Raw genomic sequence first — 17,449 nt, 5'->3', positions numbered from 1 at the left:
TCATATGGCTGGATTATATTAAGAGTTGAGGAAGCTGTTCAACAGCAACACAAAATCTCAACTGTCCAGTCTGCGCTTCTTCATGTACTGTCCTTGTCTGTACGGACTGATGGCTTCACCTGTAAGGTTGAAAAAGTAGATTCAAGACCACAAAATTCAGCCAACAACTCACCAAGTGTTCTCATGAAGCCTCACCTGGTCTCGCCTGATACTGGTTCTGATGTAGAGGTCCGGACTTAGGCCGGTCCTGTCCTCTGCTGTGCGACGAGACCTCGTGTGGAGGTCTGCCAGGGGCTCTCTGAGGGGTCTTACTGCGCGTCTGCATCTGGTGATTCCCGGGCGTGCTGGGCGGGAGCGGGGCGCCGGCGGGGACGTCCAGCTCCTCTATCCCATCCAGAGTGAAATCCCAGAGCTTGGGATCATCTGCAGAAAAAGACAGACCAGCAGCACTGAGTGAAGCTGGCTGCTAAAAGGTGAGGAGAGGCAGGTTTCCACACCACACTGTTCAAGTATGTTGAGCCCCCTGTTGGTGGAGGCTTACAGCACCTGCCAAATACTCGTCCCTGCTGCTGGGCTTCCTGTGTCCAGCCGAGGTGCCGTCACTGAACGCAGGTACACCTTTGTGACCTGGAGAGGGTTATAGAGGGAGGGAGAGAAAAACACATGAATACTCCTAAAAGAGACACTTAAAACCAGCAGTCTCAAACCTGGAGGCCATCGCTCTGAATTATGTAACACACAAAGCCCTCGCCTCCACTGGATCCTTGTCCAATAGCGACTTCTGTGTCCTCAGACTTGGCTTGATCCTGGTTCTGCTGCAGCCTCTTGGCCTCCATCTCCTTCCTGAACTTCTGCTGAAGCTGCTGCTGTCGGAGCTTTCTCAGCTGTTTGGGGTCAGACCCGACAACGTCCACAAAGTCCATGACAGGTCTTAGAGGAAGAAACGGAGGAAACAGATTGGAGGTAGTGCACATTTGGATGCACAAGAGACGAAGAAGAAGTCAAAAACAGAAACTAGACCCACTGCTGTTTACCTGGAGCCTGCGTTCTCACTCTGGCCAGGAGCAGAGCCAGCAGCATCAGGAGTGTGAACTTCTGAACAGCTCTGGTTCTGGTTGAGGACTCTGGGCTCCAGCGGCATCCTGCCAGGAATGACCGCGGATACAAGCTTTTCCTCCCTGACCAGACTGGAGACCCGGGCCTTCTCCACTGAGGGCTCACCCTCAGAGCGCTTAGTCTGTGCCGGGTCTAGAGGAGGAGGAGGCTTTGTGTACAGAAGTGACGTGAGAAGATTCAGCATCCAAAGCATTTTTTAAAATTAAAATAAAAACGTGCAAAAAGTTTATATACTGTATCTGACCTGTTTGGGGATCTTGTTAATGGCTAGGAGGTATTCTTTATTCAGGATGCAGTTTCCAAGGGCATTACCGAAGCATCTCAACAAGACCAAAAAGAAAACACACACATATAAAGCTAATATCAGCAAAAGCCTTTCATCAGTCTTTTTATGACAAAACATATTTTAGAAATATTTTCTGTTCTAAAAATGATTTGTTCTTCATATTTCAGACTGATAAGTATTAAAAAAAAATCAAATTCCAGTACTTCAACGCTCTCTTCATGCCATCAGTGACGGCCTCCTTTCTCGCCTTTTCCAGGGACAGAGCTTTAGACTTCAACCCTTCACTGACTCCGTACCCAACATCCTCATGAAATGCCCCGTCCTGGAGGAAAAGTGCGCGTAACATGAGCAACAAGGGGGTGACGAGCATCGCAGGAAAGAAAATATAATAGGACATTCCAAGTTAAATTATTCAGAAGGTGAAAATATTGCTGAATGAATAAAATAAATATCTTTCATCTCACCTTTAGCTGTACTTTGACAAACGCACTGACTCCCACATAAAACTTCCCATTGACGAGGTCGACAAAGTCTGTGAAATACAAGTGTTTTGTTAGTCTGACTGTGTGGCAGTGACTTGACTTTGACAGGATCCTCTGGCAACGAGAAGCTCTTACCGACGTTCTGCTGAGAGATGGAGTGAGACCATCCGTTGTATCCAAACATCTCATTAGCCAGGCTGATCACGCGATGCCCTTCAACGTAGCACACCTGGAAGAGTCCATTCAAGCGTTGATGTGAGAGAGAGTGAGTCGGAAGTGGAGTTATATCTAAGTGGTCTTATGCAAACTGATAACTAACTGAAACAATATCCAATTTCATCCATATTGCAACAAAATCTTACTGTTTTCACTTGAGGAAAACTTAGCTTTTAAGAAAATATAAAGAAATTACATAACAGCGATGAAAATGCTTTTGTGCTTTAATCCTGTGACTATAAACTCCCTTAAACCCAGCTGACAGAAACACATGAAACTTTGCTTGTTTGCAACATTTCTACAGCTCACTTTGAAAAAAATGGCTTCACAGCTGTACAGCAGAGAACAACGGCAGAGAGATAAACAAAGACTTGCCCTCTGTCCTCCTCCAGCCACTCTGGTGCTGATGTACTCGGGTCCCAGCTTCTGTCGCAGAGCGTTTTGCACCGCCTGGTACTCATCAGCTGTGTAGGTACACTGACAACACAGTCCAGTTCGGAAAGCAAAAACAAACAAACCACACACATATAGACCATGACAAGCTGATACAATATAGTTACATATTGCACATGTATAGTATTGTTAGAACAGATTGGAGCAATGTCTTACAAAAATACTTTTGCACCAGTACAAGCAGCCAAACAATGTTTAAATCCACAGAATTTTATTTTAAATTCTAGTGGAGAGCCCAAAGTTTCCAAGGACACCAAATACGTCAGGGGGACATTTGTATAAAATGATGGACAAAACATTGTTGGAACAGTGCAGCCATAAAAACATGGAGTCCTGGGTTTAAATATTTCACTAACTAAACATTATATAGCTCCGATTAAGTGCTGGAATAAGGTGATAAGGAATAGATACTGTCAGACACTGTGGAATAAGACCTTATAGCTAATGCTCCTGGACAGGTTACCTGTCTTGCATGCTTGTGTGTAAATCAGGGTGTCCTGTCCACCTGAATACAGGGAAAGCAACAGGAGACCGTCCAGGCTGGGGACTGTGATAGACTGCCATACTTTGCTGACTGATAAAACCCAGGATTTCTACTCACAACTTGAGACGTGAACACACGGGGAGACCGGTGTTTTACCTGCTAGTTAATTAATTCTGCACACCTGAGCTCAACTGAGTCTGTGACTGAGGAACTGGTGCGTTACCGTGACGTTTCTCTCCCCACCTGTCCGAAGCACTTGGCTGCAGAGCTGCTCCTCTCCTCGGCGTCGCTGGACATGGCTGCAGAGCTCTCCTATACTCACTGAAATAAACAGACATGTAAACAGGCAAGTTAATGTCGCTAAATAACAACTGTTGTCTGCTCCTATAAACCTCCCAAAGCGCCCTTTAATTGTGCATAAGGGTAACTTCCTCATTAAAAACGTAGATGAACCTACATCTGACTGAGAAGTGAAGCTAACGTTAAAGGTCTGTACATCAGCAGGTCAAACAACTAATGCTAGCTTCAGTTAGCAGCTAATTTCATGTTAGCCGTGAGCGACGACTGTCCGTATGAACACAAGCTCACCAGTTAAAATTCCTCAAAAATGATGTTTGTGTTGAACAAGCTAACCGGAGCACCGGGAGGTTCGCTGCATTTTAGCTGCACAAGACGAACATCTGAACTTCCCGCTCGGACAACAGGAGGAGGAGTTTATGCTGCCTTCAGGACCTGTCGGAAAGTAGGATTGTAACTGAAATCTCTTTTTCTTTTCATCTACTCATAGCATAGGGAATGACATTGTTAGTCAACGCGTTTTAAGCATAAACTGTGGTTGCATGGGGCAATCAGTCTGATTCAGTTTTGTTGATACTGTTTTGTTATAGCTTACTTCTTCGAGAGAGAGATCAAACAGTCCGCACAATCTTTAGCTATTACCATTGAAACGGCACCCTCTTAATGGTGGGAGGCCAGTCCAGAACCAGGATTTGCCTCGTAGCAAATGTGTTCAGCAGGTGTGTATGTAAAGTAAAAATAAAATACAACAATTATACTTGTGTGTAGCTCAGCTTATTTTGATTACTAATGTGTAATTAATTTATTTTACATAAATATTTTAATAGAAAACAATGGCAGTTTTTCCAATAGCTTCCATGTAATGTGAAGCAGTGACTCCAGATCAATACCAAAAATTATTACAACACAAGCCACATGGGTGTGTCCTGGTAATTCATGCGCAACGTCCTGACCGGCCTAGAAAGAGGAACTTACGAGGCGGTCTTGAAGTGAACATTACGCTTATGGAAGATATTCACTGTAAAGCTGATAAAGCTGACACAGGATAGCCTATATATTTTCCTCTGCTCTTATTCGGCAGTGGCTGTAAATTGTCCACTGATAATTATGATGTTATTTCAATTTGGGGAAATAAATGCAGAAAGATTGACAGTTCATATTTCTTCACTCTTTCTATTGTTAATTTTGTTAATTGTCCTGTCTTTTCACATGTTTTCACTCAAAAAAAAAATGAGACCGAGGTGAAAGAGACTTCCTCCTATTTTCTATTTGGGCTCTTTGGCCTATACAGTGTGTTGATGTGCGCCTCTTTGGTCCAATAAGAGCGTTTTACAGCATGAACAGATTCACTTTCACAATATGCATATGAATGCCACGGTTCTGTGTTTGTCATAGCTGTGTTTGAGCACCAGGCAAAACTGTTATTCTCATCTATTGAGGAGGCATCTGAGTTCTTCTTGCGTGATCTTTATAGCGGTGAAGTTTCTCACGAGACCCAGTTATTTACATCGCGAGCCATGGAAATAGGGGATTAGCCTATCTGCAAAATGCGTTGACAGATGGTAAAACACCCGCTGTGTTAAACGGCATAGATTGGGGTCAGTGCTGGATACTATGCGTTTACTACCTCCAACTCTGTTTACAGGAGGCCAAAGCAACGTGGCACACGCAGGGCTTTCTCCAGTACTGATGTCGGCACACCTGCATGTAGCCTCCTGTTGTGCTATAGCGCAAATACAGTGGAGCTCTTGCTGTGTGTGTGGAGGTTTAAGGGCCCACACGTGCCAGTGAATCTGCGTTTTCACACTTGATGAACAAAGTGAAACATTTCATGTCCAGCTCATGACAAAAAAACTCATGCTTTTGTGTTTTCCTCTCCAGTGATTCCCCTCTTTTGCATAAAGCTATAACCAAAATGCGCGCGCACGTGCGGCTCGCGGCCGCGTCCAGGTTCGCTTTGCATCTCGTCAAAACAAAGCGGGGGCGAGCCAGAGAGAGAGCGAGCGAGCGAGCGAGCGAGCGGCGGTGCATGCTTCATGAATGAGTCCCCCTCCACCGCACCGCAGGTCGGACCCTTCATCCGCCTGCACCCTGATGCCCGTGTGGGTGCGCAGACCGGCGGGGAACAGTAGAGGAGCCAGCCGCTGATGAGCCCGGACAGTAAACGCCTCCCATCTGTACTACATGACCGTTTCATCCCATCAGGAACAACACGACAGGATCAGGAACGGTGAGTGCTGGCTACAGTGGGCGGGCAGAGGCGCATGACACACGGCAACTTTGTGGCCATTATGATACAGTTTTATTCATAGGTAGACTTTATGATGCATCCGCCCCAGCGTATGTGTGTACATTAAGTCAGCCACGTTGTTTACAGAGGTACTTCTCGTCCACACAGGTAGAAAAAAAAAAAGCCTCCACGTACGCACGGCTGCCTGTACATTCCTCCCTGTAGGACAAACGTGGACTGTTGATCGCGTGTCTGGCCGATTGATTGCCTATTTTATGTCGAATAAACATGACTGCGGGCCGCACGGGGGGGTGGTGGGGGTGGGGTGGGTGGTATGGATAGGCCAGAAAAGCAATAGAGGCTAATAGAAATTAAAAGTGGCATCGATCCGGCTGTAGTCGCAACTGAAAGACAAGGAGGAGGGGTGAACAAAAGCAGAAATGCCCAGACTGGCGTGGCATGGCATGTCGGCTAGACGGTGTGCAGTCTGCCTCTGTGTCTCTGGCTGAGATGTGGTCTTACTCTAATGAAACTGCAGGCCAATCCCTCTGAAAGCTCACCAGTCACCCATTTCATCACTGGCATGCAGGGTGGCAGTGAAGGAGGCTGGTGTTGTGTCTTTGTCTGAAGAGTGACAGCCCAGACTGTTGTTCTCCCCTCTGACCAGGGGATGGTGCTTCACTATGTACTGTGTGTGTGTGTGTGTGTGTGTGTGTGTGTGTTTCTATGGGGAGACACCCAAACAGACTATAATACTGTAATGTCATACTCCAAGAGGGAGGATCGTGGCTTCCTGGCTTCCACAGGAATAATTCACACACACTCTTACTGTACATGCACCCCCCCCCCTTTTTTTCTCTCTGATGTAATGTGTGTATGTGTGATTGTGGTAAGGTTGGGCTGTGATTGCAAAACACACTTCCAATGTGTTGAAATAACAGTCACTGAAGGAATAAGGAAACGGAAAGCATCCAGCTGATTTCACACTATAACTCCTTTAAGGAGGTCACAAATGTGTGGCTTGAGTTTCTCCTGTGTCCCTGTGAGCGTAAGTTTTACATTCATTTGTTTTGTTTTGTGTGTTTTAGTGCCTCAGTGTTCCTTATTTCATTCATTGTCTCAAAGTAAATCGTCGTATCATGACTGTGTAAGGGCCTCACACATTTTTCACTGTTCCCTGATCAGCTGCTTGATCTACTCGTGATCACTGCCGTGCGCTTTATGTACCTTTGATTGACCTGCAGTCAAACCTTATTAACCGTTTCTCCATCATCTCCCCTCTTATGTTCAGATGCTTGATGGACTCCGGCGGAGGCACGCCTCCCGGCCCTCCACCCGACCCCTGTCACTCAACTTCAGCACCTTCTCGGCCCCTCCCCCGAGCCCAGACATGGACAGCAGCAGCGAGCATCCAATCAGGAGGTAAGGCTCAGTCCCTGGGATTAAGATTTCACCACATACAGCATCCTGGAAAATGTGAAAATGTAAATCAAATGAAATATTGATTTAGCATTCATTAAAAGAATTCCACCATCTCTCCTCACAGAAGATTTCATAAACCGGCTGAGGTTTGCGTGCAACACGTTTCTTTTTAACATCTGCTTTGAAAATACAGCAGAACAAACAACGAATGGAAAAAAAAAAACATGGGCAGTGACACAGAAGAGGAAAAGTTACACACAATTTATCACATACGTTACAAGGTATTGACATATGACCCATTAACGTGTTAGGCCATTAACCATTCACTCTACTCTGAAAGTGTCCCTCCATGTTTGACATAGTGAATCTAATTTTCTCTACATGTAATACCTTTCCTAATTCCTTCAGCCACATATCAAACCTTGGGGACACACCCCTGTCCTTCACTCTATGTGGCTCAACCACCCCAAATAGCGCAGTTAGAGGGGCAGGGGGAAACTCCATATTAAAAGCCTTGGCAAAGAAATCAAATAAATGACCTCCATGTTTGCAACCTATGACATTGTAAGAGTTGGTGAGTAGTAAACAGCATGTAGTATGTGGATTTACAGTCAAGAGAATGTCCAGATCAGCATGATGAGATTTCTGCTCGTACAGTGGGACATGAGCGCTTTCAACACACGTTGACCTAACGGTGGGATGTTTGATTGACTCATTTCCTTATGTGTGTACATCAGTGTGTGCACTTGCTTTCCGTATTTTCTGTGTCTGTGTGTTCGTGGGTGTGGAGGGGGGGGGGGTCTGTTGTTTACCGCCGTGCTGTCAGCAGAGAGTTTCTGGACTGCGTGGGTTTGAACTCATCATTTCTTCTTCTTCAGAGTGCTAATTTTCATCAGTCCCTCTTGAAAATATGTGTGTTTTTCTTTTTCTCTACACTCATTTCAATTCAGGACATTTACATTTTTTATGAAAACATGTATTAATTTAAAAGTGCGATCACATCTGTGGTCCTGAAGTGAGTTAGGAAGGGAGGTTGTCTCTTGTCGAGCTAGATTTGACGGGCAAATTGACGGGGCCAATATATAGACGATATTAGTTTATTGTAGATATATTGTATCAGTATATATGATAATAAGTAATGAGAAATGTCTGTACAGAAAGATATGTTTGAGGTAGTTTAGAAACAGTATCTCCATTACATAGTTTGTCCATCAGAGAGCACTGTTGAGTTTATTTCTCTTCATGTTAAATTACCTTTTAAAGCTCACTAATAAACACGATTATTATTTAAAAAAATGTATCCATGCAAAGACTAAAGTTTATTTGTTGTATTTTTAAAAGAAGAGAGTCTAAAGTGTAAAAGACTTATAACCCCCTTTTCTACCTTTGGGCAGAGACAGGCTAACTGTTTCCCCCTGTTTCCAGTCTCTATGCTAAGATAAGGTAATCAATTGCTGGTTAGCTTCATTTATAGCATACAGATATGAAAGTGGTTCTCATGTGACCCATCACAAAAAAGTGCATAAGAATATTTCCCAAAATGTCAAACTATTGCTTTAACCCCTTAACAATCAGCTGTCTGCCAGTGTTGGGTCAGTCATTACAAACTCAAACATTTTCCTTTTAATGGAGATCCCAGTTTGAAATTGGGAAAATGCGTCCAAAAAGATGCCCAAGACATTCAGAATATCTCCATTTGATGGAACCATAGCAACCATAAAAACATGGAGTCCTGGGTTTAAATATTCAATTCTGTGTGAACATCATAGCTTTCATGAATAGTTCAAACATGCTGATATATACAGTGTGTGATACTGTCAGGCGGGGTAGAAAAATACGATTTTCCAACCTTAAAGCTATTTAAGGGGATATAAAAGTGAGACACTAGATGTTTTAATCTCTCAAATATCAATATTATTATTGGCTTCAAAGATCCAGCATCGGTTGGGCTCTAGTCTCGCACATCGCACTACTTTTTACTTCTGTTGTCATCGTGCACCAGCTGTGCTGAAAATGGGAGAGCAGGAAGACCTTCTTTATTGTCCCGTGTTGTGTCACTGCTTCCTATCCCTGTTGTTGTTGTTGTTGTTAATAAGCCGGACCACTTCCTCCTCCGCCTCCTCGCCGTGCAGTGACAAGCACAACAAAGTCCTGGCTGCTTCAGTCTGCTTACCCTGCAGTTCCTCTGGCATCTGTGCTCCGCATAAATATTTGTTTGCATCAATGGTTGTATTGTACTGAAAGAGAGGCGGAGAGGGAGGAAGAGTATGCCCCCCATCGGTGCATGTGCTATTGTTTTCTCCTCTTCTGAGACCTCAGGCGGTGCGGTGGCCCACCTCTCGGCTTGGCTCCACCCATCCTTCTCTTAACGTGCTGCCTCTCTCTCACCATGCATCATTCTGTCCTACTTCTCTCCTCCTCTGTCACCGGCCGCTCTTTGTATTGTCATTGTGCTTTTTTTTTCTCTGCGTACTCTATCTCTCTCTCTCTCTTGCTTATGTTCTCTTCTCCCCTCCAGCTATCTTCTCGAGTTTCCTCTGTATGTCAGCGCCTAGCCTGACCTTCTTTCTCTGCTGTCCAGTACTTAGTGCGTACTCTGTTTCTGTCCGCTTCCTCTATATCTCCCTCATGAGGACTCTGCACCGGCTGAAGTTGATGAGCTCCCCCAGCCTCAGCGAGCTGGGGAAGAGCGAGAAAAGTTCACCAGAGGACAGAGGGGAGAAGCAGAAGAGGGCAGGAGCCAACGCTACCTGGAACAGGTACGCCAAACACAGCCAAGGCGCAGATGTAGTGTTTAAATGCATTTTGAACAATTACATAGACCAGTTTGTATGTGCTTTATGTTGAAGCATCCACAACGCTGTCATAGCAGTCTTCCAGAAGAAAGGTTTGGCAGATAACGAACTCTTCGTCCTCAATGAAGGTGTCCGGTGAGTTTCGACAGCCACAGAAAACAGCAACACACACTCGCACAGTAAAGAGAAAGCTTCTTTATTTTAGATGGTTGATGTCAGTTTGTGCTATAATTAGTATAATTACTATCTGTCCTATGTTTGCTGACTGAACGTTTTCCTGTGAATGAGTTTGTTTGTTTGTGTGTGTGTGTGTGTGTGTGTGTGGTGTACTGTATGTTGGGGGCTGGGGAGTCATGTGGTCATGCCAGATATCTCATTATCTTTCTGAACCAGACGTATCACTTCTGTCACATCAGCCTCCATTAAGTGAACATGTTTCCATGTGCAGCAAAACCACGAGGAGGTTGACACACATTTCTTCAACTGCACAGGAAACTCTCGATTATATTGCAGGAAAACAGGGTGTTTAGTTTGATTGCTTTACATCCTGTGCTTCTACTTCATGTAATTGCACAGTCACATGTAATTAAATGCCGGTTGTAAACACCCCATTCACACAGAAATGAGAAAATGACTTCTAATGGTTGAATACTGTCCATCTTATGATTATTTGCTTCCTCAGGCATCTGCTGAAGACTGAGCTGGGGTCCTTCTTCACAGAATATCTTCAGGTAAAAGACTTGTTTTATTTTATTATTGAATGAAATAGGATTGGTATTAGTATCATTCAGACTGGCACTGGTGTCTCAGACGTTTATACTTAAAGGCATCTTTTTCGCTGTATTTCACAGAACCAGTTGCTGACTAAAGGCATGGTCATCCTGCGGGACAAGATAAGGTTCTACGAAGGTATGACTGTTTGGATAAATGGTCTGAATACATTTCGTAGCGGTCTGTGCTGGTGAATTAAGCTTCAGTCGACTGTCTTTTTGGCTTGTTCCCGTGTGATCGACGCAGGTCAGAAGTTACTCGACTCTCTGGCAGAGACCTGGGACTTCTTCTTCTGTGACGTCCTCTCGATGCTGCAGGCCATCTTCCATCCGGTTCAGGTACGCAAGCATCTTAAGAGTCAGCTGGTTTTTGGATCAACAAACATCCAACCTCGGCTGGATGATGGTCGTTGTCGCTCAGTTCTGCTGTTTTCTGTGTCCTTGGTGTGTGCAGGGTAAGGAGCCCTCTGTCCGACAGCTAGCACTGCTTCACTTCAGGAACACCATAGTCCTGAGTGTAAAGTTAGACGACGCCCTGTCTCGACCTCGGGCCCGCGTACCCCCCTCTGTTACACAGATGCTGCTTATTCTACAGGTTTGTCTGCAGGCACCAAACCTAATATCTTATTTCCCCAATCACTGTTTAATTTTTCTTTCTGTTCCCAGCAAGGTAAAAGAACCAAATCGTGTTTTGGTCTAGTTTCATCCACAGGTTCTTTACACACAAGTTTCTGATTGAGATTCAGATTCAGAGCACACAGTGGCATTTTATTATTGTTTATTCCTATTCCTAATATAGTTTTATTGCATCTTATTATTGTTTATTATTGCTTAGTGTCTGATCTACAGTCATTAAAACTGAACTTACACTGAAATGTACCACATTCTCACATTTGAGAACCTGCATGTTTGATATTTTTAGTTTATAAATGACTTATTCTGTGAATTAATTATCAAATCTTGACAGCTTGAGCACCAAGAAGTTTAGTTCAGACAAACAAACAATCTATTAGTGTATTTGGAGCCTTAAATTAACACTAATGCCTGTTCTACGTCTGTGTTTAGGGGGTCCATGAGTCACGTGGTGTGAACGAGGACTACCTGAGGCTCGAGTCTCTGGTTCAGAAGGTGGTCTCGCCCTACCTGGGCACCCATGGGCTTTACTCTGGAGATGGTGCTGAGGCCCATTGCTGTGTTCTGGGTGAGACAGTGTGGGCACAAACCCAAAAGGCAGGGCAATAATGGCATGTGTCTGATGAGTAACATGAATTAATCAGCACCTTCCCCACTTTTCCTCTCGTCTTTCAGAGAAGTGTTTGCCGTGGGGCTGGCCCAAGTCTGCAGATCAACCGTCTAAAAACCCCGTGGTACGATCGAAAAGCTATAATATCCCTCTGCTGCTGACCCCGGTGGCTGAGTATGACCCAGATGCCAGCTCTGTTGGCAGTGGAGGAATCCGGCGCCACTCGGCCTGTGAGATTATATCATGCCTGGAGGAACAAGGACTGGCCTACGCTGACCTGGCCTCAGGATCTGAACTGTCTGGCCCCTCCTCCAACAGGCTCTGTGTGGCCTCTCAGTTCAATGGTACGACGCAGATTAAGATGTCTCATGTAGGTTATTATGAAAAATCGTAATGTGATAATCCATAATAATCCAGTACCCTCTCATTCACAGGTATTGTACAAGCAGGAGCGAGCGCCATGGGCTTGCCTCTCTCGTCTCCCTCCATCCTTCCCCTTCATTCCTCAGGAGCGCTGCACGGCACTGAGGCCACAACAACAATGACTGATCTCAGTAAGGGTGCATCCTCTACGCCACCCAGTGAATCATCCAGCCCTGAAACCATAATTGGACAAGTGCTAGAGTCTGCAGACTCAGACTCAGATGGGATATTTATTGATTTCCCTCCTCACTCCTCAGAGGCTATGGGGTACAGCCGCGAGAGCAGGCAGAGCACTGTGTAGCTGTAGCCCACCCCCGCAGTGTGCACGGTAATAATCTGTGAGGAGGATTAAAGTAATCTTACAACTACATTTCATTAAATGGGTACCATCTTCCTTTCTTACTGTAGTACGATGAGTTTCCACGACGAGTCCATTCCAAGTGCTTTCACTGGTGAGTGAAAACCTCGTAACTCTAAACTCTCAACTTTTCAAAAGAAAGTCACTTTTTCCCAACAAAATGCAAATTTGCAGATCCCAGTGGAATTGTTATCAAAGGACTTAAATGTTTCACCAGGTTTTCAACTTGAGGACGCTGTCAAAGGTTATATTCTATATTTTTCTTACTGACAACAAATCCCATGAAAAGACCAAAATCAACAATGATTTGATCCTACAAGTATTGTCTCTTTAGCCAAAGCCTGATTCAGCTTTTTCCTCTACCACAGACCCCACATCAATGAACTGCAAAGTTTCACTGACTTCATCTTCGTTTGGATGAACATGGGCACTGTAGTTTATTGCTGGTACTGTAAATATACACTAGAACATGTGTATTAATCTGCGGATGAAAATAGTCATCAACACACAGTTTACTCCTGTTTAACTAAACTTGACTGCCCAGCCCTTTTTTTTAGATTGAATTTGTGACCAGTTTTTCAAGATTTATGTCTTTAGTAGGAACAAAGTTAAAATCACAAAAATTACCAAAATTGGAGTTCTGAGGTTTTCACACAGCATCAGTTTCTTACCTCTATTGAGGAGATGGCTGTTACAACCACCATTTACATGGAAACATGACAGAAACTTAACATATTTATCATGGATTTGTTTTGTATATGTGTATTTTGAACCTCACAGCAGTTTTATATTTTCTGTTTACGCTTTGTTGTCTGTCTCGTGGCAGTAACACAGTAATGAGGTCTTCTGCTCTCACTTTTGTACGACATGTGGACTGTTGAATTGTTTTTATTGTCAGCGGCGGTCATCGAGCTCTAATGCAAAATGATCTACTTAGAGCAAACATCAGTGTGACAGCATTTGCTTTTCTGTATTAGCTCTGTACAGCAGGAGTTTGAGGAATGTGACGATGTTTATTGTTTACATTTGACAAAGACATGAACATTTTGGCTGAATGTCGTCTCACACACTGTATTTTGCACCACCACTACCTTGTAAATAAAAAGTGCATTGTTGGTTTTTAGGACAGCTAGATAGTGTAAAGTGAGCTTTGACCTTTAAATGAATTGAGATTTTAATAAGGGCTTTTTAACTGAATCTTTTTCAAACGATGTTTTACCTCAAAGCGTTTTGTACTTTACTTTTTTTGACAATCTATGATGTCTACGGAGTTGTACTTTGTATTAATTTGTTATACTAGCCCAGTAAAAATTAAATAAATTTGAATAGTATTTAAAAACGTGGGTTATCGCCTTCTATTTTAAACTATTGATTTACTATAATTAGAATATTTGCCCTGATTAATATTGCCATGTGTATGAATAACCACACACTCATTTGGTCTGTTAAAAAGAGGGGAGGATCTAAAGTCGCAGCTGGATTAAATACTGAGGTTCATGAGCCTAAACCCCCCCCCCCCCCCCCCCCCCCCCCCAATGTACCTCCCACCTCACCTCAGGAAAACATCATTACGTTTTTAAATTAAGATTAAGTTTTATATTAAGATTAAAACATTTTAAGTCTAAAGATACTGGAATCACCCCAAATGACCAGCATGTGTACGTTTTTATTTGTAAACCCACCTCAGGTTGAGCTTTAAGAGCTTTCAGCCGCATCTTGTGACCTTTATCAGCAGATGGAGTTTGCTCAGTTGTTGTGGGGAAGAAATCTAGTAAATGGAGTTAAGTCAAATCCCCATTAGGTTGCTTAAACCCCAAATTTACCTACAAGAGGCATGAACTCATTGTCCTCATTAGTAGCTCTAGCCCTGCAGTTATCAAGTTGTCATAATAAAATACATCAGCTGATAAACGCATGCTTTTGTTTTGAAAAGGGTTACCGGAAACGTTGCCTGTATCTATACATGCTAATAGGACACATCAGGTGATTTAAAAACATGCTTTTGCTTTGTAAAGACTGACCGGAAACCCCGCAGTTACTGCTGGCGGAACAGCAGCTTGAGCTAGCCAAAAGCTAACTACACTGCACTCATCGCTGGGAACGAGCTGCTCTGCCGTCAAAAGTAAATCGTTCATTTGCAATTGTCGACATTTGTTTTGCTGGTGAAGAGTTGGTCTTTCAAACAGGTCGACTCTCCCGGTCAGCTTGGTAAGACATCTTCCTTTTGAACAATGTTTTTATTTGGGTTTCAGAAGTTAGCTGTAGCTAGCCAACACACAGTAGCTCCAGCTCCAGCACCAGTTAAGTGGGAAGTAACAGTCACATCGAGGTACACATGTATGAAAGCCTGGAGGCTAGTGGTGGGAGTTTTGATGTATGAGCAAAGTTAACTCTTATTTTCAGTCAGAGAATGAGACTGAGCCTGCTGTGTTGTATTTTGGTTTCTTTTCAGATCACTCTCTCTCTCTCTCTCTCACTCTCACTCTCTCTCTCTCTCACTCTCTCTGTGTGTGTGTGTGTGTGTGTGTGTGTGTCACCTTGGCTGTGGTCTTCAGTCTCTCTGGGTGTGGATGACACTGGCTCTGAGCCAGTCCTCCGTAGATGAAGATGTCCCTGGCCCAGCGAGTGCTCCTCTCCTGGATCTTCGCCCTGTTCTTCCTTATCATGCTGGTCCTCAAGCTGGACTCCAAGATCCACTGGAACTGGTTTCTCATCTTCCTCCCTGTCTGGACCTTTGACACCATCCTCATCCTCATGCTGATAGTGAAGATGGCAGGGCTGTGCAAGCCGGACTTTGACCCCAGGGACGGTGAGCAGAGCCTGAAGAGGAGGTTGTGGTACCTGACAGCCCTGCTGCTGAAGCTGGCCTTCTGTCTGATCCTGTGCTCCCACCTGGAGAAGCTCTTCGAAATGTGGGTCAGTGTGGTGTGTGTCCCTCTGTGGGTGCTGCTGGGTGGGGCGCTGGTGGAGCTGGGACACAGTGTTTTCCACTATAGAAGGGACTGAACCCGAGGACTTGGTTTTGAAGTGTAATATATACAGGACAAACTTTTTACACTCACGCATCTCTCGCTTGGTGTGCACCAATCTGATCCACTGACAACAGGGCCTGGATCAGGGCTGATACTGACCATGTTAAGTGACTCGGGCAGTAGACGTGACACATTAAATACAGTTTCTTTGTCAATGTCATTGTAAAATTCACTGTTTCTGCTATGTTACATTTAAGTCACAGCAGGTTGCGGACTCAATGACAAAGGGTTGGGGTCCATATGAGTTCTACACAGTGTGGTTTACAGGTTTTAAATATGGGGGGGAAAGAGCACTAGTATCTGATCATTACTGCCTTCTGGCTCATCTTTAGGCTGCAGGAATGAGTGAAATGGTGAACTGGGCTAGAGGGAAATAAGATTTTTATTGTGTATATATGAGATAGACCTATACTGCCAGGTGAGACTGGGTTTAAGAAATGGAGCTAATCGAACGACAAGATCTGCCATTGTCGTCCAAAATCACTTACTTGCTACACAAAATGTTGGTCTACAGTTCGCCTAAATGTACTCACAAATGCAGTAATGTCTATTGTGGTATCCTTGTGACACTGAAACTAGCTGTGTATGGACAGCATGAAATTATCCACTTTGCACTAGCATGCCGTCGTGTGCCACTGAGCCATATTATACATGTTTGTGAAACCACTGTTGAAATGTACATCAATTTGAATGTAAGTTCTTTGTAGTTTTTACCTGTGATCACACTATATACAAACACCTGTCAGATCAGAGGCCATGTTGTTACATAAATCAACAGGGTTTATCCCGGCTCACCTGTTTAAGCATGGCTCAATGTTGATAGACTCAACTTTCATCAGTCTAAGCTGTCACTCCTTTCAACGTCCATCAGCTTCAACTGCACCTCGTCCACTGTCATTACATTCATTTTACACTTGGACACTTGTGTCCAGATCAACTTTCAATAAGTGCATTTAACTTTTAGCTGCACTTTGTCAGCTTCAGCTGGACTGCTTAGGAGTGGTTGGAGTGTTAAATAGGCCTTTTTTTTTAATGAGGACAGTTTGATATGACACAGTAGGAAAAGCGCCGGATTAAATGATAAGGTTAAAGATGGCTGAATTCCATTTACCTGCTTCGGTTCCAGGTTGTATGCTGGCTCACTGGGATGGTGCCATTGTTAATGTTATTAGTATCACCTGTAAAAGGTCAGCATGCTTACATGACCATTTAACTTTGCTGTTACCATCAAAGTGAAAGTACAGCTCAGGTTGACAGGACGTTTTAGAGATATTCTGACATGAACTGAAGTGATAGAGAAGTGGACATTTTTACATTGTGGCACCAAATTTCATCAATCAATCCAGTAGTTTCTTATTGTTGGAATAACATCGCCATCTGTAGACCCAAGCCGCTTCAGTAGCTAAAAAGACAAATATTGACACCTTAATGATATGAAATGCAAGAGACATTAACACTAAGTCAATATTTTTGAACCATTTATTGAGAGGTTCTGATCAGAGTATAAATCACACTACCAAGTCTTATCTTAGGAAATAAAATGTATTTACAACAAAATTTTCACATACATTGGTTTCAAATAAAAACAGACAGTAAATGATATAAATAAGTTCTATGGAAAATAAAACTTGTCTTACAAAAAATATATGCAATTTCTGTATACATTTTCTCACATTGGTGCTAATAACATCTATACTGTACAGTTTTGGTACATACAGTATCATTTACAGCCCTGTGTGAGTCAAACAACGTCCAGTCTGAAAACAACTACTTGCTCCGATTTTGGAGTGTGATAAACAACAAACCCCATCGACTAAAGCAACATGGCAAAGAGGATTTCAG

At 43.6% G+C, this 17,449-nt stretch overlaps 3 protein-coding genes across 4 annotated transcripts; 2 read left to right on the top strand and 1 right to left on the bottom strand.

Moving 5' to 3' along the window:
- Positions 1–57: 57 nt before the first annotated feature.
- Positions 58–3,334, bottom strand: rad52 (RAD52 homolog, DNA repair protein). The gene is made up of 11 exons (XM_070906796.1): positions 3,281–3,334; positions 2,476–2,577; positions 2,020–2,113; positions 1,867–1,934; positions 1,606–1,724; positions 1,361–1,436; positions 1,035–1,264; positions 758–930; positions 547–627; positions 196–423; positions 58–119 (listed from the first exon to the last, which is right to left on the bottom strand). The coding sequence occupies exons 1-11, from the start codon at positions 3,332–3,334 to the stop codon at positions 58–60; spliced, it is 1,287 nt and encodes a 428-aa protein (XP_070762897.1).
- A 2,073-nt stretch (positions 3,335–5,407) lies between these two features.
- Positions 5,408–13,873, top strand: prr5a (proline rich 5a (renal)). Its single transcript, XM_070906794.1, has 12 exons — positions 5,408–5,564; positions 6,203–6,210; positions 6,856–6,986; positions 9,620–9,745; positions 9,836–9,916; positions 10,464–10,512; positions 10,633–10,690; positions 10,799–10,890; positions 11,006–11,146; positions 11,617–11,752; positions 11,860–12,138; positions 12,229–13,873. Exons 1-12 carry the CDS (start codon positions 5,519–5,521, stop codon positions 12,516–12,518), a joined length of 1,437 nt encoding a protein of 478 aa, XP_070762895.1. The 5' UTR covers positions 5,408–5,518; the 3' UTR covers positions 12,519–13,873.
- Positions 13,874–14,678: 805 nt separating this feature from the next.
- LOC139286116 (transmembrane protein 60-like) lies at positions 14,679–15,581 on the top strand. 2 transcript variants are annotated; one of them, XM_070906802.1, is made up of 2 exons: positions 14,679–14,697; positions 15,131–15,581. In XM_070906802.1, exon 2 carries the CDS (start codon positions 15,177–15,179, stop codon positions 15,579–15,581), a length of 405 nt encoding a protein of 134 aa, XP_070762903.1. In that variant the 5' UTR covers positions 14,679–14,697; positions 15,131–15,176. The 2 variants fall into 2 exon arrangements, with proteins under 2 accessions (XP_070762903.1, XP_070762902.1); XM_070906801.1 differs by having other exon boundaries at positions 14,697–14,783.
- Positions 15,582–17,449: the final 1,868 nt, after the last annotated feature.

The sequence above is a fragment of the Enoplosus armatus genome, chromosome 6 (assembly GCF_043641665.1).
Source record: "Enoplosus armatus isolate fEnoArm2 chromosome 6, fEnoArm2.hap1, whole genome shotgun sequence".
In the NCBI taxonomy this organism is placed as follows: Eukaryota; Metazoa; Chordata; class Actinopteri; order Centrarchiformes; family Enoplosidae; genus Enoplosus; species Enoplosus armatus.
This window is presented reverse-complemented; position numbering and strand designations above follow the sequence as displayed.